Genomic DNA, 25,748 nt, shown 5'->3' with positions numbered 1-25,748 from the left:
TCATCTTGGTGTTTATTCACTCTCATATGATGACTACCTGCCCCCCTCTTTTTTAAAAAAAAAAATCCTCACCCGAGGACATTTTCCCACTTTTTGTTCAGATAGAGTGGGAGGGAGAGAGAGACAGAAACATCAATGTGAAAGGGACACCCACACGACCCAACCAGGGCTGGGGACAAACTGCAACCGAGGTACGTGTCCTTAGCGGGAACTGAACCCAGGTCTCTAGGGACCACAGGCCGACGCTCTAACCACTCAGCCAAACCGGCCAGGGCTCCCTGCCCCTATCTTAATGCGTGTCCACTAAAGAGGGACAATGACTTGCCTGGACCACACAGTACAGCCCTGGCCTCCCCCACCATGGCGTCCCCAGAACTTAGATGAAAGAGGTTTTGTTCAATGCACCAGCAGGCACCAGGGTAGAAGCTCTGTTCCCACCAGTACTGGGGAACAGCAGAATCACTCGTTTGTTCATTTATTTAACAAATTCAAATGCTCTTTCTGTGCCCTGCCCTGAACTGGATATTGCTAGGTCCTGAGAGAGGTGTCAGATCCAGATGTTGCTCTGGGGGCTCAGACGAGGAGTTTCCACGTTAAAGAGAAAAGAAAATCAACAGTGACTTACACAACAGTGATCATGTTACTTCACAAAATTGAAATGTTATGGGGTAAAGCGGCTTTCAGGGTTGGTTTGATCCAGCAACTTGACTCAATATGCTTGTTATTCGGACTCTCTTAGGTTCAGCTTCTTTCCAAAGTTCATGGTTTCCACTTGGCTTCCAATATCTTCTGTGCCCACATAATTCTTCATTTATGGGAAAGTGCAGACAGAGAAAAACAGGGGAGAAGAGACCAATAGAGGCAGCGACTCAGAAAAAGAGAGATGGAGAAACAAAGACAGAAAGATAGAAACAGAGAGGCAACTAGTGAATGAGAATGTATCTCACGGGACAAAAATCCCAGGCTTCTCTCTGATTAGGCTAATTTAAGGCCCATGAGCCAATCCTTGGGTGGCGGTCCAGGGGTGGTGGTGAACCAATCCCTACAGCCAAGGGGCTGGACTTCTGCTGGGTGGGTCCTTTGTTTACGCCCCTGTTGCTAGATAACACTATGTCTTTATGCATCCTTTTCTCAGTCTCCACCTCCATTCTTTGCAGGGCGAGAAAAACCATGGTTTTGAGGTTCTGTACCACAATATGAAGCAGGGACCCATCTCCACCAAGGAGCTGGCGGACTTCATCCGGGAGAGGTGAGTTTCCCACACTCCACCTGCCACGTGGCCATGCCCTACTGTCCACCCAGTGCCCCATTGCCTATCTCGTGGCCTCGCCCATCTCACCTCACAGCCACACCATGCCCTGTGGGCTCCAGGAACCAAACCTGCTTGAAGACCTTCAAAACCAGTGTTCTCAGCACTCTCAGCCCCATGATGCCCTGCAAACAACATTCCCCAGGCTTCTAATGCCTCCTGAAAAGACCATAGTATGACCTACTTAAAGGGGAATTTCGAAAACTCAATCTTGTGCCCTAAGTGTGATAAAACAAAACACGTGATAAAATAATCTCCATTTCAGTATGTAAATGTTCTGATGGTAGTATCCCAGACACTAAATCATGTTTAGCAAAATCACGTTGCAAAGCAACCTTCTGCTACCCGGTCACTCAGCCTAATGCCTGCTAAATCCAGGCAGAGAGTTCAAAGGATTATAACCAGGTTTGTCTCTTCATGGCTGTCTAAGACATATAGGACAGAGGCTACTCTTTGTTTTGTGGGTCTTCCACCCCTGTGGTACTCCATGGATGCCTCTATCATATAATGCCCCCCTGGGTAATTGGTTTTAACTGGCCCCATTGCTGCCTCAAGCAAAATTAACGTTCTGTTAGTCCAGATGAAAATGTGAGTGGATATTAGGTATGCATTTAGCAGTGTCTATCCAGAGGGAAAAGGGAAATATGAGTTTATCTCCTGCAATTAAATGTGACAAACCATATAAAGCATTTATAGTATGTGCTCAAAATTTTTTTTTTACCTGCTGCTGCTACTGTTGCTGTTGTTAGTAAAATGTATTATTTAAGGATAAAAACCTCTCTCGTGAATTTCCTGATACTGTCCTCACTATATGCTACTGCTTTGATGTTACAATGGGGAAACTGAGGCCTGGGGTTGGGGGGGGGGGGGCAGCGTATCTCCCATGGGTGCCCAGAACCTTCCCTAGCTTTTCCCTGTCCTCCTACCCAGGGCCACTATTGAGGAGACCTACTCGAAAGCGATGGCAAAACTTTCCAAGCTGGCCAGCAATGGGACCCCCGTGGGGTGAGTGGGCCATGGATGGGGTAGAGGTGCCCAAGGCTGTGAGGTCCTGGGGTGATCAGGAGCCTTCCCTTGAGTGGACATCTTTTCACAGATGTGACATGTAGGATAGGGAGTCATCCTCCCACTTATGGGGCTAAATGAACAGAGGAAGGTATATCATTCATTCACTTGCTATCTCATTTACTCCCTTAACAAATATTTACTGCGTACCTACTGTGTGCAGGCATTGTTCTAGGCACTAGGGACCCAGTGGCCATCAAGAGAAATAAAATCCTCAATTACCTTCATGCTATGTTCATGCCATGTACATCTAGGATGTGTGACAAGGCAAATGTTAACTACAAACATGAACAAAGTCCTTTCCTGGGGCTAAAAGTGCAAGGAAGATAATGAAATAGGAGCGTGAGAGGTCGGGCACCTCCTCGGGGGTGGGCTCTGGTTCTATGAGCTTAGACCTGAATGATGGGAAGGAGTCAGCTCTGGGAGAGTCTGGGGGACAGAAACCCAGGCAGGCAGCTCGACCAGTATAAAGGCCCTGAAGCAGCCACACACTATGTATGTTCAAGGAAAAGCAAAGATGCTGGCGTGGCTGCAGGGCCTGGGTGAGGTGGAGATGAGATGGGGGTGGGACCCAGGGGCCTGAGGCACAAGTGACTTTGAAAGAAGGATGTGATGTGGTCCCATTGCATTTGCAAAGTTCCCTGTGGCTGCTGTGGAACAGAAGTTCTGTGGGGCAGAAATGGAGGCAGCAGGGAGGGACGGCGGGGGGAAGCCAGAGCAGGGGTTCTGTTGAGGTGGGTAGGCCCCACGAACTTGGTGCGGGCTGGTTGGATCTTAACTGCCTTTGGGTATCAGGTGGGGCCTGGAGTCTACAGCGAGGACTCAGGGGTCTCAGGACCTGAATTTAAATCCCAGCTCTGATGGTCATTTGCTGAGGGGCCTTGCATGAGTTATAGAGCTTCCTATTCCCCAGTTTCCCCATCTGTCCCAAGCCTGTCTTCTATGGTTGCAGTGGGGATTAAATGAGTTAATATGTGTTGATGCTCAGCAGGGCCTGGCACACAGTAGGTGCCTGAGTCAATCAATGCCAGTTGTGCTGTCTGAGGGGACCCAGAAGGGTTGGGCCTGCTGGGCCCTGGGTGTGACCCTGCTTATCTCCAGGACCTTTGCCCCACTCTGGGAAGTCTTCCGTGTCTCCTCGGACAAGCTGGCGCTCTGCCACCTGGAGCTAACTCGGAAGCTGCAGGACCTCATCAAGGATGTGCTCCGTTACAGCGAAGAGCAGCTCAAGATGCACAAGAAGGTGTGTGCCCGGCAGGGCAGGCGCTGCCTGGCAGGGTGGGCGGGGGACACCCGCGGCTGAAAGCAGCCCAGGCCTTCCGGGGCCTTCAAACCTCCGGCCCCTGGCTTGTGCCTCTGAGAATTCTGGTAATTCTGAAACATCAAACCCAGGACCCCACAGACCAGGGAACTGTCAGATATTTCAGACTTTCAAAATCCTGGACCAGAGGTCTGCACACTGCAGCCGGGGGACCAGGTCTAGACCACGACCTATTTCTATACAGCCCACGAGCTCAGAATGGTTATTACATTTTTAAATGGTGGGTGGTGGAGGGAATCAAAAGAAGAATATTTTGTGAAACGTGAAAATGATATGACACCCAGGTTTCCGTGCCAGTAAATAAAGTTTTATTGGCACAAAGCCGTGTCCATTTGTGTACCATAGTGTGTGTGACTTTTTTCGAGTTGAGTGTCCATGACAAGCAAACCCATTTACTGTCTGTCCTTTTACAGAAAATGCTTGCTAACCCCTGATCTAGATGGTTAGAAGCTACAGACATTATTATTTGTCATTTCTAGACTCTTTTAAACCTAGAATCTTGAAAGATTCAAGCCTTAGACTCTCAGGATATCAAAAAAGCAGCAGCTTATAATTCTAGAGTCATAAGGTGCTTGGCATTTACAGTTTTTAACCCCCATTAACAAGGGGTATTGCCCCACCGGTGTGGCTCAGTGGTTGCACCAAGAGGTCACCGTTCGATTCCTGACCAGGGCACAGGCCCAGGTTGTGGGTTGATCCCCAGTGGGGGGCATGCAAGAGGCAGCTAGTCAATGTTCTTGCTCATCAATGTTTCTATCTCTCTCCCTCTCTCTCTAAAATCAATAAAAGAAAAATAAATAAATAAATAAATAAATAAATAAATAAATAAATAAATAAATGGGTGTTGAGCCCTGGCTGGTGTGGCTCAGTTGGTTGGGCATAATCCTCTGCATGGAAAGGTTGCTGGTTCAATTCCTGGTCAAGACATATTTGGGCTCAATCCCCCATAGGGGGTGTGCAGGAGGAAGCCAATCTATATTCTGCTCTCACATCGATGTTTCTCTGTCCCCCTCTCCCTTCCTCTCTCTCTCAAAATAAAATTTCTAAAAATTCTTTTTTAAAAGGGGGAGTTGGTAGTAGTACTTAATACTGAACACTTACAAATGGTTAAGATAGTAAATCATATGTTTTCTGTATTTTACTACAATTTTTTTAAAAATTGGGGACAGCTCTGGCTGGTTTAGTCCAGTGGCCCTTTGATGAAAGCGTCTTGGGTTAGATTCCCAGTCAAGGGCACGTACCTGGGTTGCAAGTTCCACCCCCGGCCCTGGTCATGGTCATGTAGGAGGCAACCAACCAATGTGTCTCTCTCACATTGATGTTTCTCTCCTCTCTCTCTTTCTCTCTCTCTTTCTCTCTCTCTCTCTCTCTCTCTCTCTCCCTCCCTCCCCCCCCTCCCTTCCACTCTCTCTAAAAATCAATGGAAGAATGTTCTCAGTGAGGATTAATAAAAAATAAAAAATACGGCCTGGCCGTTGTGGCTCAGTGGTTGAGCATCGACCCATGCACCAAGAGGTTGCTGGTTCGACTCCTAGTCAGGTTGTCAGCCAAATTCCCAGTGTGGGGCATGCAGGAGGCAGCCAATTGATGTTCTCTCTCATTGATGTTTCTTTATTAAAAAATTTTTTTTCAAATCCTCACCTGAGGATATTTTTCCATTTATTTTCAGACAGCGTGAGAAGGAGAGAGAGAGAAACATCAGTGTGAGAGAGACACATTGGTTGGTTGCCTCCAGCACGACCCCTACCAGGACCAGGGACCAAACTGCCACCAAGATACATGCCTTTGACTGGAATCTAACCCACGACTCTTTAGTCCAAGGGCCGATGCTCTAATCACTGAGCAAAACCAGCCAGGGCTCTCTCATTGATGTTTCTATTTCTCCCTCTCTCTCTAAAATCCATACAGAAAATAAATAAATAATAAAAATAAAAATTGGGGACAAGCCCTGGCTGATGTGGCTCAGAGGTGAGAGCATCAGCCTGTGCACCAAAAGGTCTCAGGTTTGATTCCCTGTCAAGGGCATGTACTTGGGTTGCAGGTTGATCCCTGGCCCCGGTCGGGGCACATTTGGGAGGCAACCAATCGATGTGTCTCTCTCACATCAATGTTTCTCTCTCCCTCTCTTTCTCCCCCTCCCTCCCTCCCTTCTGCTCTCTCTGAAGAGCAATGGAAAAAATATCCTTGGGTGAGGATTTAATTTATTTATTTATTTTTTAATTTTTTAAAAGGCAAAGACAGGGATAGAGTGAGAAACATCGATGTGAGAGAGACACATTGATTAATTGCCTCCCAAATGACCCCAACCAAGACCAGGGATAAACTGCAACCGAGGTATGTGCCCTTTACTGGAATCAAACCCAGGACTCATTGATCCATGGGCCAACGCTCTACTGCTGAGCCAAACTGTCCAGGGCTTTTTTTTTTTTTTTACCTTTATATTCAGACAGAATGGGAGGGAGGGGGAGAGAGAGAGAGAGAAACACATCAGTTGGATGCCACTTGCACAACCCCAACCAGGGCTGTGGATGAACTGCAACCTAGGTACATGCCCTTGGCAGGAATCAAACCCAGGACTCCCTGGTCTACAGGCCGATGCTCTAACTGCTGAGCCAAACCGGACAGGCTTGGGTGAGGATTTAAAAAATAATAATAATTTAAAAACTGGGAAGAAGGAAGTTTTCTATGGGCTGATGTGGAACAATCTTGGGAATGAACTATGAAATAAAATTTAAAAATCAGTGAGTTAAACAGCACAGACTACTGCAGTTTGTCATTTTTAAAAATGAGTTAAAACAAGCACATTTACTTGTCCATGTGCTGATTACTTCTGGAGACCTATCATGGTGATGATGAGGACACCCAGGCAGAGGCCTGGGAGGCTAGGGACCAGGGTGTGGGAGGTTTTGTTTTTCTGTTTTATTTATTGATTTTTCAAGGTGGAGAGAGAGAGAGGGGGGAACATTGATTTGCCGTTCCACTTATTTATGCATTCATTGGTTGATTCTTGTATGTGCCCTAATCAGGCTTTTTGAATTATGTCTAAATATTACCTATTGCTTTTTTTTTATCCTCACCCAAGGACATTTTTACATTTATCTCCAGATAGAGCTGGAGAGAAACGGGGAAGAGAGGAAAAGAAACATGAATGTGAGAGAGACACATTGAGTGGTTGCAACCCACACGACTCCAACTGGGACTGGAGACAAACTGCAACCGAGGTACATGCCCTTAGCAGGAACCGAACCCAGGACTCTCTGGTCCGCAGGCTGACACTCTAACCGCTGAGCCAAACCAGCCAAGGCACCTATTTCTTTTTTTTTTAAAAAGATTTTTTTTTATTTTGAGAGACAGCTAAAGGGAGAGGGAGAGAAACATCTATGTGAGAGCGAAACATTGATCAGCTGCTTCCTGCACGCCCCCTACTGGGGATCGAGCCTACAACCCAGGCATGTGCCCTGACCAGGAATATTACTGGCAACCTTTCCATGCAAGGGACAGTACCCAACCGACTGAGCCACACTGGCCAGGACAAATATTAACTGTTTTCAAAGTTATAATTTTTGAAATTAAAATAATATTCAGAAAACATTCTCTGTAGGACCTGGAATCCCACAGTGTTTGGGAAGCTGGGAATTTCATGATCTGCACCTGAGGTCTGCTCAGGTCCTGCACCCATGGGTTTCAGGTGGCACCCATGCTCTCCCTTTCCCTCCCTCGCAGTTGAAAGAGGAAGCAGTTGGCACCCTGGATGCCGTGCAGGTCCTCACAGGCGTCAGCCAGCTCCTGCCCAAGTCCCGAGAGAACTACCTGAACCGGTGCATGGACCAGGAGCGGCTGCGAAGGGAGAGCACAAGCCAGAAGGAGATGGACAAGGTGGGCCCATGGCTGCAGGTCCCCAGCTGACACCATCCCACGCAGGTCTGAGGAATTTGCCAAGGCACAGGGGCTGCCTGATGGGAGAGTGAAAACATATCACAGAACTATGGCTATTGATCCTGAGTGTGGTCACCACATCCTGGGTACCCCAAGAAGTCTACCTGCTGGGGGAGGTGTGGGGGAAGCTCCTTGAATGTCCCCTTCCAACCCTGTCCCCTCCCTATGCCTCCTAGGCAGAGACGAAGACCAAGAAGGCAGCAGAGAGCCTGCGGCGCTCGGTGGAGAAGTACAACTCCGCCCGTGCTGACTTCGAGCAGAAGATGCTGGACTCAGCTCGGGTAAGAACCTGAGGTTTATACCCCAGAGACCTACACATCCCTGGGCCCAGGATTCAATGGGCCTCAGAAGTCCAGAAACTCCCACACCCTCAACTCCCAGGAGCCTGAGTCACACGCATATTATTGATATTATTATTTCAAAACCCAGATCATTTTTGTGCCTTGGTTTTTCCACCTATAAAATGGGGACAGTAATAGTACTAGCTCACAGAGTTGTGAAGATGAAATGAATCACTATATGTGAAGTTTTCAGACTAGAACCAGGTACATAGAAACCACTCTGTAGGTATCATTTTGTTATTATTATTGATGAGGTTTTTGAACAAGATAGGGCAGGGTTTAGAATATAAGAGTTTCCTGACATTTTATGGTGGCTGAAAGGCCTGGGTTCTAGTCCAGCCTCCATTCCTTACCAACTATGCAACCTTTTACAAGACACTATACCTCTCTGGGTCTGTATCCTTCCAAATGTATGAAAAGCAGATTGGAATCTCGGGATTAGAAATCAGATTTTTTTTCTGATTTTGCAAGTGATAGAAAGTTAGAAACCTTTACTCAAACTGACGAGGAAGATTTATAGGCTCATGGAATTGAAATGTTTGAGGGGAGGGCTCTAGGCATGGCTGGATCCAGGTGCTCAAATGGTGTTATCAGGAAGTTGTGCCTCTCTCCTTTTCAAGTCTGTTTTTTACTCTCTGGGGCTTCACTCTCAAGCAAACATGCCCTTGGGGGTGTGTGTGAGTGTGTGTGTGTGTGTGTGTGTGTGTGTGTGATTGTGTGTGTGTGTGCGCGCGCGCGCGTGTGCACGCAGCACAGTGGCCACCAGCAGCCTCCACATGATCCCACCAATTCATTGGCTTGAGATATGAAAGTATCCTTTTTCCTATAGTTCCATCAAAAGACCTAGGGCAGACTCTCACTGGCTCTTCCCCAAACCAACGACTGAGGCTGGGGGGGGGGGGGGGGTGAAACATTCTGATTGATCAGGCTGAGTCACATGGCAACTCCTTGTGGCCTCCACCTTTCCATTTGCTCCTGCCCTCCTGCCTCAGCACTTCCAAGCCATGGAAGAGACCCACCTGCGGCACATGAAGGCACTGCTGGGCTCCTATGCCCACTCAGTAGAGGACACCCATGTGCAGATTGGGCAGGTGAGGGGGGCAAGGGGTGGGGCATGAGGGTGGGGGTGCTGAACAAGAGGTCCCTGGCCTTGCCCAGTTACACACCCCACCCATCCTGCCCAGGTTCATGAGGAGTTTAAGCAAAATATCGAGAATATCAGCGTGGAAATGCTGCTGAGAAAGTTTTCAGAAAGCAAGGGCACGGGCCAGGAGAAGCCTGGTGAGTATGGGCATCTGGGGGTCAGGCTGCATGGAAAGAACGAGGTTCAAGAGGCAGAGGACTTCCCTGGGTCTCAGTTTCCTCGACAGAAAAATGGGCTGATGACAAATCTAACTCTGCATCCCACAGAGGGAGAGGATTTGATGCCTGATCTCATGTGTAGATCTATTAAAAACCAGAAAACAGAGGGGCAATGAATGCCCAACTCAGTTGTTCATATTTTACCCCAAGGGCCCAAGGGAGCCATTGCGAGTTGTTGAGCAAAAGACCAATTTGAAACTGCCCAGATGCAGGGTTGGGATAAGACCTGGGTTCAAAACTTTTCTTCATTGCTTTCGGTGAGACCTTGGATATGGGTCTTGACTTCTCTAAGCCTGTTTCTTCATCTGTAAAGTGAGGATGATGGTGGGGTGATTGTTCAGCAGGTAATGGGTGAAGTATATACCTGGCACACGGTAAGAATTCAGTAAATGCTGCTACACAGTCTGTCCCCAAGTTTAGTAAGTACTAAGGTCTGCTCTTGCCCCTCCTCTCTACATAGCTCAGCCCTGGCCCAGGCCACCCCTCCGTGTGTAGGCCCCCACTCTAGCCCTTCACTGGTCCCAGATCACTCATGCCCTGCTTCTGCTCACATACCCTCCATGGCTCCCCATCTCTCTTAGGAGAGTCCCAGCTCCTCTACCTGGCACTTGCTGCCCAGCCCATTGCACAGACTTGTGGTCCATTCCCTGACCCACCCAAGTTCCATCCAGAGAAGCTGGAAGTAGAAATAACTCAGGCATCACCACAGAACCCTTGGCCCATCCCACTCATGACCATCTCTGGGGCTGGTTCAGCATCTTGGCTCATGTGTGGCCAAGGGTGTACTGCTACCCTTCCCAGGCCCAGGCTCCCTCTCTGCTGAGTCTCAATCTCTTTGTCTCAGGGCCTTTGGACTTTGAGGTGTACAGCGCAGCTGCCCTGCAGGAAGGCAAGTACGTCTGGACCTGGATACCCAGGCTGGACTGTGGGGAAAAGGGAGGCAGAGCTGAATGGGAAGGGGGCACCCCCAGGGCTCAGCTGCACCTATCCTTTAACCTTAGCGATGAAACGCTTGCGCGGAGCCAAGGCCTTTCGCCTCCCAGGACTGAGCCGGCGGGAGCGGGAGCCACCTACAGCTGTGTGAGGAAGCACCCCTGACCAACACTGGCCCAGGCTAGCCCAGGATCCCTTCTCCCTCAGGCTATCCCAGAAGTCCCCTGCTTAGGGTAGCCCAGGAGTATTCTTACTCCAGGCTGTACACGGAGTGCCTGTGTCCAAGGCTCTGTCCAAGGCTAGCCCTTCACTGGTATTACCTGCCCAAGGTAGTCCAGAATTCTTCCTTCTGCCAAGGCTAGACCAGGGGCTGCCTGCCCCAGGCTCACCTAGGGTAACCCCTGCCCAGGCTGGCCCAGGATTCTTCCCTTTGTCAAGGTTAGTCCTGCTATTTCCCCAATTAATCTACCCCAGAAGTTCTTACTTTGCCAAGATGAGCCTGGGAGTCTCCCTGCCCAAATTAGTACCCAATTATTCCCTAAAACCCTGGTTTCCCTGGCTACTCCAGGATTACCCTTGTCCAGGCTAGCCCAGGATTATTCTCTTTTCTAAGGCTAGTCTCTACACTCCATGTCTTCTCAGGCCAGCCCTTCAAACTAGCTCCAGGTTTCCTCCCCTCCCACGCTGTTTGAGCACACCCCATTGCTCTGCTAACTCCAGACACACTGCCCTAGGCAAGCCCCCGATCCCGCCACCTGCAGGGCCAGCCCAGGACATTGTTGACATCCAAGCCCAACCCCTCAGTTGCCATTTCCAGTGTTGGGGGCCAAGGTCAGGGCAGATGAGGTGGGGGATCTGATACCAATATTTCTTTTTTTATCTGCAGAGATACTTCGGGGCCTGATTCAGGGGTGAGTGCCATCAGGGTTATTTTTAGGTCTGAGTCCGGCCCGCGAGGGGAGGGGGGCGGATGCAGGGTGAAAGTCAAGGTTTAGTTGGGAAGAGCCTGACTCACGACTTATCCTCCCAGGCGTGTCCAGAGGTGGATGAAGAAGGTTTCACTGTCCGGCCAGATGTGACCCAGAACAATATCCTCCTGGCACCCTCTGGGGGCAATTGTTGGCATAGCAATGACAAAGCTCTGTCCACAGTGGTTTCTCTACCATTAACAACCTTCTTTGCATATACCCTGGGGGGAGCCTCTAGTGTGGACAAAGCAAATCCAAATGCAGATACTCATGCCATTCTGGGTCCTGGGGATATATAACCAAGATAGATCGCTCTTCTCAGAGCTACATTCTAGTGGCTCAGATTTTAAGAATAACAAGTAAGTGAGAGCATATTCAATACTTCAATACCCTGTGGGGTCATGGGTGGGCAAGAGGGAGAGAGGAGGAGCTGGGTTACAATAGTGGGGTATCCAAGAGGGCTTCCTGGGAGAAGAGGCACCAGTGTTGGGGCTTAATTGAATAGGAGCTCACTAGTTAGGGCAGGGCCTGCTTGTGCAAAGGCTTGGATGGGGGAGGAGTAGGGGGTAAAACATGGTGTCAAGGTCAATGGTGACAACTGGTGAGAAAGAACTCTGCAGGGCCTCAAAGGGTTTGAACAGGAAGGGATGTGGTCAGATTTGAGGGCTGACTAGATGGAAACCCTGAATTGGAATCTGTTTGGCCCCTTGACTGAGGCGCACGCACAGCTGAGCCCTCCCGCTTCTCATCCAGTGACTCCGACTTTGACGACGAGGAGCCCCGCAAGTTCTATGTGCACATCAAGCCCGCCCCAGCCCGGGCTCCAGCCTGTAGCCCTGAGGCAGCTGCTGAGCAGCTCAGGGCCACGGCTGGCAGCCTCATCCTCCCTCCAGGCCCAGGGGTGAGGCTCAGGAGAGGTGTTCCAGGTGGGGCTTGTGGGGCTGGCTAGATGCACCCAACCTGATGCTACCCACTTTGTCCACAGGGCACCATGAAACGCCAGTCTTCACGTGAGTAGACTATTCAGGGGTCTTTGGTTTGGGGAGGAGAACATGAAGCGGAGACTGGGCCTGAAGTATGGGTGTGGGTTAGAGTCCCAGCTCTGCTGTGTGACTGGGGCAGGCTGCTTACCCACTCTGACACTCAGTCTCCTCTTCTATGAAATGAGGTCATTATGAGAATTAAATGAGACCAAAAGGAGTACTTGGAAAGAAACCAAAACCTGGAGACAGCATGGCTCAGATTCAAATCCCTCTCTGCCTGATTTGGTCCCTCTGGCCAGCTGGCTAGATAGATCCAAGACTTGGTCTCTGGGCCTGTGGAGTAGGGAACACTGCGAGCAGGGCGACAAGGCTCAGGGAGGTCCATCTCTCGTAGGGGACGCTGCTGGGAAACCACAGAGGCCCCGATCGGCCCCGAGGGCCAGCAGGTGAGTTCCATAGGGTGGGACATTGGGTCAACACAAGTGAGCAGGTGGGCCATTCCCATCTTCTCTCTCCACCTCCCTGGCTCCTCCCTGTCTCTCTCTCCCCTTCTCTCATCCAGGCAGGGAGTTGAGGCTGTGCTGTTTTTTGAGAGACCACTTAGTGATTCATTTGATAAACATTTATTGAATGCCTACTGTGTACTCATGCCATTCTGGGTCCTGGGGATATATAACCAAGATAGATCGCTCTTCTCAGAGCTACATTCTAGTGGCTCAGATTTTAAGAATAACAAGTAAGTGAGAGCATATTCAATACTTCTAAGTGTTCAGAAGAAACTAAGGCAGGTGACGTGATGGAAGGTAGGGGTGGTGACTTTTGCTGGGCTAGTAGTGGAGGACCTCTGGGGTTGTGGAGGGAACGACTTTGAGCTGAGCCCTGAGGAGAAATAGGAGTGGCCACAGGGAGAACTGGAAGAATGGAGGCCAAACCAAGGGCAGCATGTGCAAAGGCCCTGAGGTGAAAGGAGGCACGGAAACAGTAGAATAGCCCCTCTTGTCCGATTGGTTCCCAGCTGTACAGAGAAGCTGCAATCAGATGAGCAAGTTTCCAAGAACCTCTTTGGGCCACCCTTAGAGTCAGCCTTTGACCACGAAGATTTTACAGGTGATGGGGGTAAGGGCTTCAGGGGGCATGGGTGTTGCCAGCAGGAGGATGGATGGAGCCATTGCAAGGGTAGATGGCTCAGGTGGGCAGGACAGTGGGCTGTGCTTGAGGGAGGATGTAGGGGTCCTTTGTGGGTCAGAGGGAAGAGGGATGGGGCCAGGTCAGTGTGGGGGTGGGCAGAGCCACAGCATGCATGGGAAAAGCCGGAGAGAAGGTGAAGCCTCTTGTTAGTGGGGGTGGCAGTGGGTGGGTAGGGCATCAGTGAAGACAGAAGTGACCAGAAGGCATGGCCTGGGGTGGGGCATGAGCACTGGCTTTGAATGGGGGTGAGCCTTTTTCAGTGTGGGTGTGGCCTGCAGGAAGATGGCAGGACCCCTGTGGGCAGGGTCTGGAGCTGGCTGTCCCCTTTCCCCCCAGGCTCCAGCAGTCTCGGCTTCACCTCTAGCCCCTCGCCTTTCTCCTCCTCATCGCCGGAGAACGTGGAGGACTCTGGCCTGGACTCACCGTCCCACACAGCACCTGGCCCCTTCCCAGATTCCTGGGTTCTCTGCCCAGGCACCCCGCAGAGCCCAACTAGCAATAGGGCGCAGCCACCTGAGTTGAGGGGAACGCGGGCCCTGCTGTCATCGGACTCGCCACAGCCCCTTGTGGCATCCTCAGGCCCCTGGGTGCTGGAGGCTGTGGCTGGAGGAGGTAAGTCCAGCAGCCAGGAACTGTTATCAGAGCCCTGGCGGAAAGATGGAGCACCTACCATGATCAGTGCCCGGGGTGCTGGGGACAGAGCTGAGACCAAAGCTGGCAGAAACCTCCACCCTTGCAAGAACAATAATGAGATGGATATTTAACAAGGCAGGAAGTGGCAGGGGCCTGATATGGGCTCCCAAGGGTAGGATCCTCCCAGAGGAGGGATAGCTGAGCTGTAATGTGATGGAGGTGAGGGTGAAGTTCTTTAGATGTGGGGAGGGGCGTTCCCAGCAGAGGGTGCAAAGGCAATGGGGTGGGAGCGGCTCGGCCCTTGATGAACAGTAGGGAGGCTGGTGTGGCTGGAACAGAGAGATGATGAAGGAGGGAGAGGAGGGGAGGAGATGTCAGCAGGGACATGGGAGCAGGCACGGGGAGGCCGCCAGGGTCAGGAGAGGACAAGAGAGAGTCCAAGGCTGAGCTGAGGCAGGGCCAGAGGTGGCGGGAAGAGAGCAAGAAGGAGTGGGTTCCTACAGGTCACATGAGGAGAGTGGAGTCCCCTTTGCATTTAGAGAAGCTGCGGGCTGGGACCACAGGAGGACTCCAGCTGTGGTAAGGGGCGCTTGGTGTCGTCCACGGTTAGAGAAAGACCCTGGTTGCAGCTGCTTCAAGGGAGGGCCTAGGAATGCGAGTGTAGATCACCAGCGCAGATGAGTTGTCAGAGCTTCACTGCAGAACAGGGATTCGAAACCAGGCCAGTTCTGCCCCCCAGGGCACACTCAACAATGTCACCACTGACATTTGATTGTCACCTCTGGGGGGATGGGTACAACTAGCATCTGGTGGATCAAGGCCAGGATGCTGCTCAACATCCTACAATACAGTACAGAGGATGAAACCACCTCCGAAAATGACCTGCAATGTCAGCAATGCTGCTGAGAAGCCCTGGAGGAGAGAGGAACTGGCCTGGAGGGCGAGAGGAAGCAGGCGGGTGGGCAAGTGTTTGTAGATGGAGCAGAGCAGGGGACAGAGGAGGCAGGAGAGTGAGGAGAACCTGGATGTGAACACCATGATTAGTTAACTTAGAAGGTGAGACTCAGAGGTGGGCCAGGTAGGAGGCCACCCTTGTACTCCCAGAAAGGATGAAGGTTGTAGAATTGCTGAAAGTTAGAGAAAAACCCTCTTTCAAATCCCTGCTGTGGCATGCCTGCCTCCTGAACATCCACGCCTTGCTAGCATCCCCCCAGTAACAGGAGCTCACCCCTCATTAGGCCCCCAGTATGGTGTCTGGGAGGCTTAGGGTTGTGGATGGCGTCTGCAGTCCTGTCTGGCATCTTCTCTGTAGCCCCAGGACTTTAGACCATCAGGAGTTCTCCCCACAATAAGTCTTACTCCCAGTTTTTGATCGAGTTCCTCCCCTGGGAAGGCCCAAGAGGCCCAGGGCAGCATCGCAGCCATATCTTTCTCACACTCACTCCCAGACCTGAGGCCCGTACCTGCCGACCTTACAGCCGTGGAGGGCCCGGCAGCTCGACCCCGGAGACCCCACTCCAGGAAGGTGTCCTGCCCCTTCAGGAACAGCAACGGGGATCTGGTAGGGTGAGGGAGCATGGCAGCAGCTGGGCTGGGGTTGCCTCCAGGATCAGCATCAGGACATTGCTCCTTGGTGTTCACAACCCAGCCTATCTCCTTCCCTTCCAGTCTCATTCTCTGAGCTCCTCCCCACTGGGCTCTTCAGTCCCCAGCACTGTCCCAGAACGTTCCAGCTTCTCATCCCAGGCAGGACACGGTACATGTGGGTTTCACCTTCTCTGGTCTGGGGTGGGGGCTAAGTGATACAATAGAGGCTCTATTGGCAGAGGGCAGGTTCTGGAGCCTGAAACCTGTGCTCACTCTCCTGACTGCCCTTTATTCCCTCCTGCCCGCCCCAGGAATCTCCCGGGGCCCGAGCCCTGTGGTCCTGGGTTCACAGGATGCCCTGCCCGTGGCCACCGTCTTCACTGAGTATGTCCATGCCTACTTCCGTGGCCACAGCCCTAGGTATGCGGTGCTGGGGGACAGTGTGGACAGTGAGAGGCAAACGGGGCTCCCTGGGGGCTGTGTCTGGGTTCCAGCAGGGACAGCCTTCAGACGTGTTTCATGACCCACTTTACCATGGAAGGGCCTTGAACACTAAGCTGGGCAACAAGGCCCCTCTCCTTAAGGGCAGTGGGAGCAACAGAGGGCATTGGACAGGGCTAGGCATTGTGTGTGGTCACCGTTTAGAGGAACTCCTGCAGCGACTGTGGGCATCAACCTGAGGGGGGAGACCGGAGACCAGTCCCATGGAGGAGGTGGGTGAAGGGTGAACTGAGGGACCAGGGACAGTCTGGGGGCAATGCCCAGAAGAAAAGAACTTCAAGTCAAACCAAAAAAAAGGAAGAGAGGCCTTGGCTGGTTTTTCTCAGTGGTTAGAGCATCAGCCCACGGACCAATGAGTCTCGGGTTCGATTCTGGTCAAGGGCACGTACCTCAGTTGTGGTTTGTCCCCGGCCCTGGTCAGGGTCATGCGGGACACAACCAATCGATGTGTTCCTCTCACATCAATGTTTCTCTCTCTCCCTCCCTCCCGCTCTATCTGAAAATAGTTGGGACAATATCTTCAAATGAGGATTTAAAAAAAAAGAGGAAGAGAGCATTAGATCTGAAACCCACCTGAGGACAGTTAAAAAACTGAATTTTCGTTGTGAACTTCCTGGTGGCCTAGGGGTAAAGAGAACGAGGGAAAGAGGTGCTCCTGCCTCCTTTGGCCCAGTGTGGATTCTTCCTGGTGCCTGGATTTTTGTTCAGGCAGGGATATAAGGGGAGGAGGCTGGGGGTAAGGATGCTAGACATAGTCAGGGCCTTGCGCTGCTGCAGACCCAGGGAGCCACAGACTACAGTGGAGCCAGGAGGGAGGGAAGGATGAGGTGCCAGGCAGAGCCCTGAGCCAAAGCCCAGTCCCCCCATCTCTCACCCAGCTGCCTGGCTCGAGTAACTGGGGAGCTGACCATGACCTTCCCAGCTGGCATTGTGCGTGTATTCAGCGGGACCCCCCCGCCACCGGTCCTCAGCTTCCGTCTTGTACACACAGCCCCCATCGAGCACTTCCAGCCCAATGCTGACCTGCTCTTCAGGTACTGTTGGGTGGAGGGAGGCCAGAACAGGGGTTCCCAGAGCCTAGTGGGGGCCAGGACCTCCCCAGCCATAAATTCCTCCCTGCCTCCCAAAATTTGCTGTGTCCTTGGCAAGTCCCCCCCCTCTCTCTGGGTCTCACTTTTCTGCCCTCGTTTGCTTCCCTCACGACCACATTTTGCTGGATGACCCAGAAAATCAGCATCTTTAGGAAGCCCTTAGGGTAGGTGGGATGCTGGGGACCCTGAGAAGACTTCTGAGGGTGGCAGTAATTATTCCGGGTCTCTGCAGTGACCCCTCCCAGAGCGACCCTGAGACCAAAGACTTCTGGCTCAACATGACAGCCCTGACCGAGGCACTGCAGCGCCAGGCAGAGCAGAATCCAGCTGCCTCCTACTATAATATAGTGCTGCTGCGGTACCAGGTGGCCTGGTGGATGGGATGGGCAGAGGCGAGGCGGCAGGGAGGGGATAGTGGATGGGGCACAGGGAGGGGATGGGCAGGGCAGAGGTGACAGGGAAGGGATGGGGCGGGGGCAGGGTAGGCAGAGAGTAAATGGTGGCCGGATAGGCTGTGTAGAGAACCAGGTCTCATCATTATGCACATTAGAAGTGCCCCTCCCAGGACCTTTCACTGGTACCTGTCTACAGACTTTATTAGAATGGGGCCCTCCCCTGCCCTCTGCTGGAAGTGTGGTGTAATGCAGAGTCCTATCTGCAGTCTCCAGGAAAGCGTCTCTTGGGGTGGTGTGTGCAATGCAGACTCAAGCTGGAGCTGGTTGGTAGTGCACAGTGTGGCAGGACTGGATGGCCCAAGTTATGTTGTCTCTCCTGTTCTCTTTCTAGTTCTCCCGCCCGGGTCCCCAATCCGTGCCTCTGCAGCTGAGCGCCCACTGGCAGTGTGAGGCAACCCTCACTCAGGTCTCGGTGGAGTACAGTTACCGGCCCGGTGCCACGGCTGTGCCCACGCCACTCACCAATGTCCAGATCCTGCTGCCTGTGGGAGAGCCTGTGACCAATGTCCGCCTGCAGCCAGCTGCCACCTGGTGAGGGCATGTGGAAGTCCTAGAGAGGCTCAGCGGTGCCCCTGAATCTCCCAACCCTCCCCTTGATTAAGCAACTAAAGGATCCGCCCTGGACTAACCCGTCACTGTGAGCATGTACTGCTTATAGCTGAGGGTGCTATTATTAAACAGTAATAATATCTGGCACAGAGAATTTCCTCTGTGTCAGGCGTGTTCCATGGGCTCTGCACATACCAATTGGCTTAAGGCTCTTAGCAATCCCTCTGGGTGTAGTCTGCCATCATCTGCATTTATGGAAGGGGAAACTGAGGCACAGGGAGGCTAACTTGCTTATCTACAATCACATCAGGATTTGAATCCAGCCCCAATGTGCCTTTGTTTTGTATAAAGGATAGAACTGCCACAAAGAAGCCAGACTTATAGGACCAAATGCATCACCTAAAATGCTGTAAGGCTGCGGGGTCCTTGGGGACCAGTGGCTCCACATCCCACCCCTGTTTCATAGATGGGGAAATTGAGGCAGGGGAGGGGACCTGGCTTGATTGGGTCATATAGCTGAGAGGCAACTGAGCTGGGACTCTGGGTTCTAAGTGTTCTTTCTGAGGTTGACCTGACCAAGCTTCTTTTGATGCCAGGAACTTGGAGGAGAAACGGCTCCTATGGAAGCTTCCAGATGTGTCTGAGGCAGGGGGTGAGTTATGGTTGTACATCAGGTCTCAAGGGTCTCAGGTAGGAGGCTTATTTAAACTGGGGAGAGTTGGGGGTATGCTGGGGATAGGGAAGTATGGACATGTAGACAGGCTTGGAAGCGCTTTGACAAAGCTGGAGGAGAGGCATACTGGGAGTGGGCACAGCAGGTGCAAAGGCCCTGAGACAGGACTCCTTTGCAAACTACACACAGACTCTTGGGGCCAAAGGAAAAGGGTGCAGGGGCACAAGCGGAGGGCAGAGGGGAAGAGAGGCCACAAGTCAAAGCAGGGCCAAGGAAGAGTCTTGGTCACAGTGGGACTGGGGCCAGGGATGGGATACAGCTGACCTCAGGCCTCCTTAGGCTCTGGCCGTCTGTCTGCCAGCTGGGAGCCGTGCTCAGGGCCCAGCATGCCCAGCCCCGTGGCTGCTCAGTTCACCAGCGAAGGGGCCACTCTGTCGGGCGTGGACCTGGAGCTGGTGGGCAGTGGCTACCGCATGTCACTGGTAAAGAGAAGGTTCGCCACAGGTATGCCCCCTCTCTACTGCCCACATCTTCCAGGGAGCCAGGCCTATACTGTGGTCAAGCTCCACCCCCTGCTTCCGCCAGGATGCAGAGGATGGGGGAGGCATTTGGGGTGTTTGGGAAGGATAGGTGGGTGTCAGGTCTCAAAACCCAGAGTGGGGTGGTCAGAGGCAGGGAGGGGTAGACAAGGTCCCATGGGAGGGGTCAGGAAGGAAGGTGAATATTTATGGGCTGTCCCCTGGAGGGTGGATGTCCTTGCAAGGATCCAAGGCCCTGAACCAGAAGCAATAATAACCTCACCCCACTCTCCTGCCCCCACAAGGGGCTGCTGGGGTCCGTGGGGCAGTGGATTAAGGAATGTTTTGAGAAAGATTGGGGGTCCCAGAGTAGGGACAAGCGACCCTCCTCCCACTCACGGCCTCACCCCCACAGGGATGTACCTGGTGAGCTGCTGAGCCTGGGAAGCTGACAAGCCCGCTGGCCCCAGCTCTGCAGAGTCCTGGTGCTTGGTGATGGCTCCCTGCCTGCCTGCCGGATCCTGGGGTCCCAACCTGGCCTCCTCCAAGGCCCTGGCTCTGTGGAGAGGAGCCCCATGCCCAGCCTGGCTGAGCGTGAGATTCACTCCTGCTCATACCAACTCCCACACAGGTCCTTGGACTTTTAATGTTCTTTGAATAAACACTTTATTTTCTAATAAAATCATTTTCCTGCTCCTGGAAGTTTCCTTACCATTGCCAGAGAGGAAAAGAAGAGAAGATGGATGTGTGGAGGAGATCTAACATCCCTGATGTTCCCCCTTCCTCCCCCCGCCCACTCCCACCTAGGCTGCGTAGAGTGACACTAGGGCAGAAAAAGCCAGATACAGACATCCCCAGACCCATGGACACCTCCTGTCCCATGGACTCAGAACTGGGCTGGTGGAAGGAACAAGGACTAGAGGAACCTGGGGGGGTTGGGGGTATCAGGAAGACTCCCTAAGGAGGGGGTATTCTAAATGGGGCTTTGAGGTAGGAATATAAGGTTGTGAGATGGGGATGGGCACCCCAGGCAGGGAGATAGTGAGTTGTGAGTTCCTTGAGAAAGCAATTAGTCAATCTATGAATATCAATTGAGTACCTACTGTATGCCAGGCAGTAAGGACCCAACTGAGCAGGAGAAAGCAGCTGTAAGCCAAAAGCCTGGGTTTAGAGCCTTCTTGGTGGCTGTGTGACTTTGAGCAAAGTAACTTGACCTCTCTGGGCCTCAGTTTCCTCAGCTGGGTGGCTGAGGGGAGATCACACGCTTCGACAGGCCCTGGTACAGAGGAAGCACCTCAACAGTGCTGGTAGCTTTTCACTGATGGGAGCTAGAGAGGGGGTGGACCTCAGTGCAGGTGGGCAAAAGTGGCCCGATTGGGGCCCAGGACATGCATGGTCACCAGCATACTGTGGTGGGGAGCAGATTTGAGCTCAGTGGAAATTCCTGGGTTCTACCCATGTCATAGGCCCCTGTATGAGGGGATACTATTCATCACCACCTCCTGGTGGCTTTAATTTGCTTTCTTTGGGTCACAAGTGAGGTTGTTCATCTTTTAAAACAAAATATTTACCAAGTGTGGTCTTTTTAACTGCCTGGCCATCCAGAACTGGTGTGACATGGCAGGGGGAAGGTTGGGATGCCTATTGAACTCGCTAACCCAGGGTGGGGAGGCTGGCATTTTATGATACCCCAGTCTCCCATGCCTGGGAAGCCCAAAACCTCGCAGAGGGACACAAAGTGATTAGGTCACTTGCCAGGAGCCACCCCAGTTGGTGAGTGGTGTAGTTGGGACTTTTTTTTAAATGAAGGTGAAATTCACATAACAAAATTAATCATTTATAGTGACCAATTGAGTAGCATTTTGCATATTCACAATGTTGTGCAACCACCGCCTTGATAAAGACTAACTGGGCCCTGGCCGGTTTGGCTCAGTGGTTTGAGCGTCGGCCTGCAGTCCAGACAGACCGGGGTTCGGTTCCCGCTAAGGGCATGTACCTCGGTTGCAGTTTGTCTCCCACCCTGGTTGGGTCATGCAGGTGGCAACCACTTGATGTGTCCCTTTCACGTTGATGTTTCTCTCTCTCTCTCTTCCTCTCTCTCCCTCCCACTCTATCTGAACAAAAAACGAAAAAATGTCTTTGGGTGAGGATTAAAAAAAAAAGACTAACTGGAACCGTAAGTAAACAATCAGTCTGAAGGTCTATGGAAGGAACTGGGGCTTATGAAAGTTCTTGTAAATCATGAGAATCTCGCATACTGGAATCCTGCAGGAAGAACTCTGTGTTTATAATAAAGCTCTATGGTTCTAAAGTCCCCTTCTCTTAACTTCCTTTTCCCTTGTATAAATATTCCGCCATCTCGGCACACGGGCCAGAGTGTGCACTAGGCTTGCCATACCTGCACGCACTGGGTTGCAACCCCTTATTTTCCCAAATAAATCCTTTGGTGATGAAACACCTAGTTGATACTATTTGTCAGTTGACAACCTCTAGTTTCAAAACATTCCGCCCTGGCCGGTTTGGTTCAGCAGTTAGAGCATCAGCCTGCGGTCTGGAGAGACCCGGGTTCGGTTCCCGCTAAGGGCACATACCTCAGTTACAGTTTGTCCCCGGCCCTGGTTGGGTCCTGTGGGTGGCAATCACTCGATGTGTCCCTTTTATGTCACTGTTTCTCTCTCTCTCTCCCTCCCACTCTATCTGAACAAAATATCAAAAAATGTCCTTGGGTGAGGATAAAAAAAAAATCAAAACATTCCATCACCCTCAAAGACGACCCCATTCCCATGAGCAGTCACTCCCTATCCTCCCACCCCTGGCAACCACTGATCTGCTTTCTATCTCAATGGATTTGCTGTTCTGGACATTTCATATAAACAGAATCACACACCACGTGGCCTTTTGCGCCTGGCTTCTTTCACTCAGCATGTTTTCAGGTCCATCCACATTGTCACTCCTCTTTGACTGAGTAATATACCACTGCGTGTTTGAGCTACATTTTGTTCATTCTTCATCAGCTGATGGACACTTGGGTTTTTTCTACCTTTTGGTGATCATGACTAGCACTGCTATGAACATATGTGTGCAGGGATTGGTGCGAACACTTGTTTTGGATTATTTTTCATGGCTACCTAGGAATGTAATTGCTGAGTAATCTGATAATAATAGTTCAGATTTGAACTGGGGCCCTTCAGTGTCAGAATCTGCCCTGGGATCTCTGGAGCCACTCTGGGGGTGGGAGGGTCTCTTTTCCTGGAACCCTAACAAGGTAAACCTGTTTCCTAAGGCCAGCAGGTCTGGGTACAGAACTCACTTCCTCCGCCCTGAATGCAGGATTAGATCCCTGGACCCAGACCTCCTGACCCCAACCTGCCAAGAATAGAAATTTCTAGAGACTCAGAGAGACATTGCACTGAGTGGGTTGGGTCGGGGGTGGAGGAGTGGAGGGGTGTTGAATCTTCAAATGGGGCTTGCAACTTCCGGAATCTTTCCAAATGCCGTGGCCTCTGTCTGGGTTCTCGGTTTTTAGGGTTTGCAAACTTCCAACCCCTTGCAGAGACCTGAAGAACCACTAGGTTCAAACTGCCTCCTGCCCCTTTCTATCCATTTTCCACGTTGGACCAGCTCTGGGTGGGGCCCTGTGCCAGGGCTGAGAAGGTGCAGCTTGCACACCACCAGCGGTGGGGAGCTCACTATCTGACTGTGGGTTGGACTCAGGTGGGATTGTGAGCCCAGAGGACAAGGGAGGCCAGAAGAGGATAGACGGCAGAGAGAACTGGGCCTGGAAGGGGAAAGGGGCGGGGCCGGGGAGGGAAGGAGGAGCCAGCTGGGGCAACCGACCAGTCAGCAGGGAAACAGCCCAGCTGGTGGCGGGGGAAGGTGGGGTGCCGGCAAGAGGCGAGGCTGGAAGTGAGGCAGGAAAGATCCAGGCCGGGGACCCTGGCTCATGCTCAGGTGAAACTTTCCCTCCTGGTCTCCAGCTAAGAGGAGCAGGTGTTGGAGACTGGGCCGTGTCTGGGGGTGAGTGTTGGGGTTTCTCGAGGACCTGGTGGATCCCCGTGGTGGGAGGGAGGAAGTGGGGGCTCCAGGGGTACCCCGGCAGGGTCTGGGTCAGGTCTCCTAGAGCTTTAACCGAGAACCTGCAAGGAGATCCTGAAGCCCACCCCCCTTACCCGTCTCAAAGTAGCCGTGGCCCTCACTCATCCCTAATATAACCCTGGCTTTTCCAAGGCTTACTCGGACCTAGCTGGGAAGGAAGTCCCCCACGCCTGGGGGAGGAGGGAAACCGAGGCCACCTGGGACTCCGGCATCCATGACCCCTGCACTGTCCGGATAGACACAGTGAGGTGACCCTGGACCCCTGCCCCCACCCTGCCCTCCTCCCAAGATGGAGCGGGATCAGAAAGAGGAGTGGAGAGCTTCCTGTATGCTCTGGCCACTGCTATTACTGTTGTCTTCTTGTTGGTTTGTAGGGACACTGATTGGGAGGTTCTGGGCAGGTGTAACACCTAGGGCCCCAGGTGGGGTTTATTACTGTTACTTGAAGAAACTGCTGCTGACCTCCAGCCTCTTCCATTGCCCCCAGCCCTGCCAGGCATTGGCCACATTTAGGCCTGAGGACCCCAGCTCACCCCTTCCGCTGGGGTTCAGATCCCTGCTCAGCCAGTACCTAACTGTGTGTCTTGAGCAGGTTGTTCCTGGTCTCTAGACATGCCTCTGTTTCCCCTCTGTGAGGTAGGACAATGGCCCAGCTCCCTTTAGGATGTACAAGGTGTTCATCAGGTAGAAACTTTCATGATTAGGGTACTTCTGGCCACTGGGGGACCTCGAGTGAGTGACTTTGGGTCTCTGAACCTCACTTTCCCTAGGATTTCAAGCAGAGCTCATGGTGTGAGTGAAAGTGGTAAAGATGAAATTAATCAGTAAGACCTATAGCTGTTCAGTGGGTGTCCCGGGAACTTCGGCCATCACCATAACTATGTGAACAATAACTATTATTAGTATTATTACAATTACATCATTAGTTAGGTACTCAATCAACTTTTCCTCTGGATCAGACTTTTTTTTTCATGGCCACTTTTCAGATGGGGAAACGGAAAATACTCCACCCGACCCAGGCCAGGGCCTCCTGTCGTCCAGATCTGCGAGTCAGGGTCTAGGGGGAGTTGACCAGATTTGGAGCCAGCCCTGGGAGCTTCCCAGGAGGCAAGGCTGCTGCCACACCTGGCAGGGTGAGGGGTCCAAAGAAACAAGTGTGCCTCCTATGTCAACCAGTTAGGCCCCAATGTGACCTAAGTGTGTGGCTGATGTTTACCCAGCCCAGCCTGACCCCTGTTTTTCCCTTCCCCTTATCCCAAGGGCATGGTGGCCCCAAAGGTGTGGGGAAACCAAGAAGGGACCTCAGAGATTCTCTGCTCTAGGCCAAAGCTCAGGGAACCCAGATAAGCCAGCTTGACCCCAGGATGTAAGATACCTCTGGGTGACTTCCTGCTGTACCCTCTAAGGTCCAGATTGGAGCAGCAACATGTCCCCACTCTCACACCCTGTGAACCAGGAAGGATGCCCATTTTTATCCCTCCTGATGGGAGTCTAGCTGGGCTTGATTGCCCACCCCTCTCCATGAGTAGCTCACCACCAACATAGCAAACTAAAGGAAGTTCCACCAGGCAGTGGTTAAAGGCAGGAATTGGGTTTCCACTTGACCTTCCTTAAATGAGTTATTTGACCTCTCTGACCTCAGTTTCCCTATCCATTAAAAAAAAAAAAAAAAGGCTGCCTTGGCCTTACCTTTCAGTGCAGGTGTGGAGTATAGATGAGCACATGGTGGAGAGGCCACACACAGGACCTGGTGAGTTAACTCTAATCCTGATCAGACTGCTCACTGTGTTCTCATTTGTGACATTGATCTCTGCGTGACAAAAAAATCATGTGAAGAGCCCTGGCCAGTTTGGCTCAGCGGTTAGAGCGACGGCCTGCGGTCCGGAGAGACCCGGGTTCGGTTCCCGCTAAGGGCACGTACTTCGGTTGTAGTTTGTCCCCGGCCCTGGTTGGTCGAGCGGGTGGCAGCCACTCGATGTGTCCCTTCCACGTCGATGTTTCTCTCTCTCTCTCTTCCTCTCTCTCCCTCCCACTCTATCTGTACAAAAAATGGAAAAATATCCTCGGGTGAGGATAAAAAAAAAATTTTTTTTAAATCATGTGAAGATTGCAGGGCTCTTTGCACAAGGCCTGGAGGAGGGTCCTGATCAGCCTGAAGGTGTGGGGGTCCTTCAGGAGGTTCCCACATGAAGGAACTATGAGACCTCAGTTTTCTCAACTAGGAAATAATCCCAGAGAAG

At 51.9% G+C, this 25,748-nt stretch overlaps 1 protein-coding gene across 4 annotated transcripts in view; it reads left to right on the top strand.

Moving 5' to 3' along the window:
• Positions 1-20,062, top strand: part of FCHO1 (FCH and mu domain containing endocytic adaptor 1) — a 30,009-nt gene extending 9,947 nt beyond the window's left edge. For 3 of the 4 annotated variants that reach the window (XM_036240119.1, XM_036240118.1, XM_036240120.1), the window contains 25 exons: positions 1,158-1,249; positions 2,240-2,314; positions 3,476-3,617; positions 7,419-7,571; positions 7,808-7,912; positions 8,965-9,063; positions 9,157-9,253; positions 10,179-10,223; positions 10,336-10,414; positions 11,154-11,178; positions 11,298-11,355; positions 11,958-12,136; positions 12,221-12,245; positions 12,613-12,664; positions 13,234-13,334; positions 13,743-14,018; positions 15,488-15,600; positions 15,708-15,795; positions 15,938-16,046; positions 17,006-17,161; positions 17,451-17,583; positions 18,005-18,204; positions 18,819-18,874; positions 19,235-19,399; positions 19,829-20,062. In XM_036240119.1, coding sequence (XP_036096012.1) covers positions 1,158-1,249; positions 2,240-2,314; positions 3,476-3,617; positions 7,419-7,571; positions 7,808-7,912; positions 8,965-9,063; positions 9,157-9,253; positions 10,179-10,223; positions 10,336-10,414; positions 11,154-11,178; positions 11,298-11,355; positions 11,958-12,136; positions 12,221-12,245; positions 12,613-12,664; positions 13,234-13,334; positions 13,743-14,018; positions 15,488-15,600; positions 15,708-15,795; positions 15,938-16,046; positions 17,006-17,161; positions 17,451-17,583; positions 18,005-18,204; positions 18,819-18,874; positions 19,235-19,399; positions 19,829-19,851 — 2,646 coding nt within the window. In that variant the 3' untranslated portion in view covers positions 19,852-20,062. The remainder of the gene's footprint in view (positions 1-1,157; positions 1,250-2,239; positions 2,315-3,475; positions 3,618-7,418; positions 7,572-7,807; positions 7,913-8,964; positions 9,064-9,156; positions 9,254-10,178; positions 10,224-10,335; positions 10,415-11,153; positions 11,179-11,297; positions 11,356-11,957; positions 12,137-12,220; positions 12,246-12,612; positions 12,665-13,233; positions 13,335-13,742; positions 14,019-15,487; positions 15,601-15,707; positions 15,796-15,937; positions 16,047-17,005; positions 17,162-17,450; positions 17,584-18,004; positions 18,205-18,818; positions 18,875-19,234; positions 19,400-19,828) is intronic. The other variant, XM_036240122.1, reaches the window with a different exon arrangement.
• Positions 20,063-25,748: the final 5,686 nt, after the last annotated feature.

This window comes from Molossus molossus, unplaced genomic scaffold, assembly GCF_014108415.1.
Source record: "Molossus molossus isolate mMolMol1 unplaced genomic scaffold, mMolMol1.p scaffold_m16_p_4, whole genome shotgun sequence".
Classification (NCBI taxonomy): Eukaryota; Metazoa; Chordata; class Mammalia; order Chiroptera; family Molossidae; genus Molossus; species Molossus molossus.
This window is presented reverse-complemented; position numbering and strand designations above follow the sequence as displayed.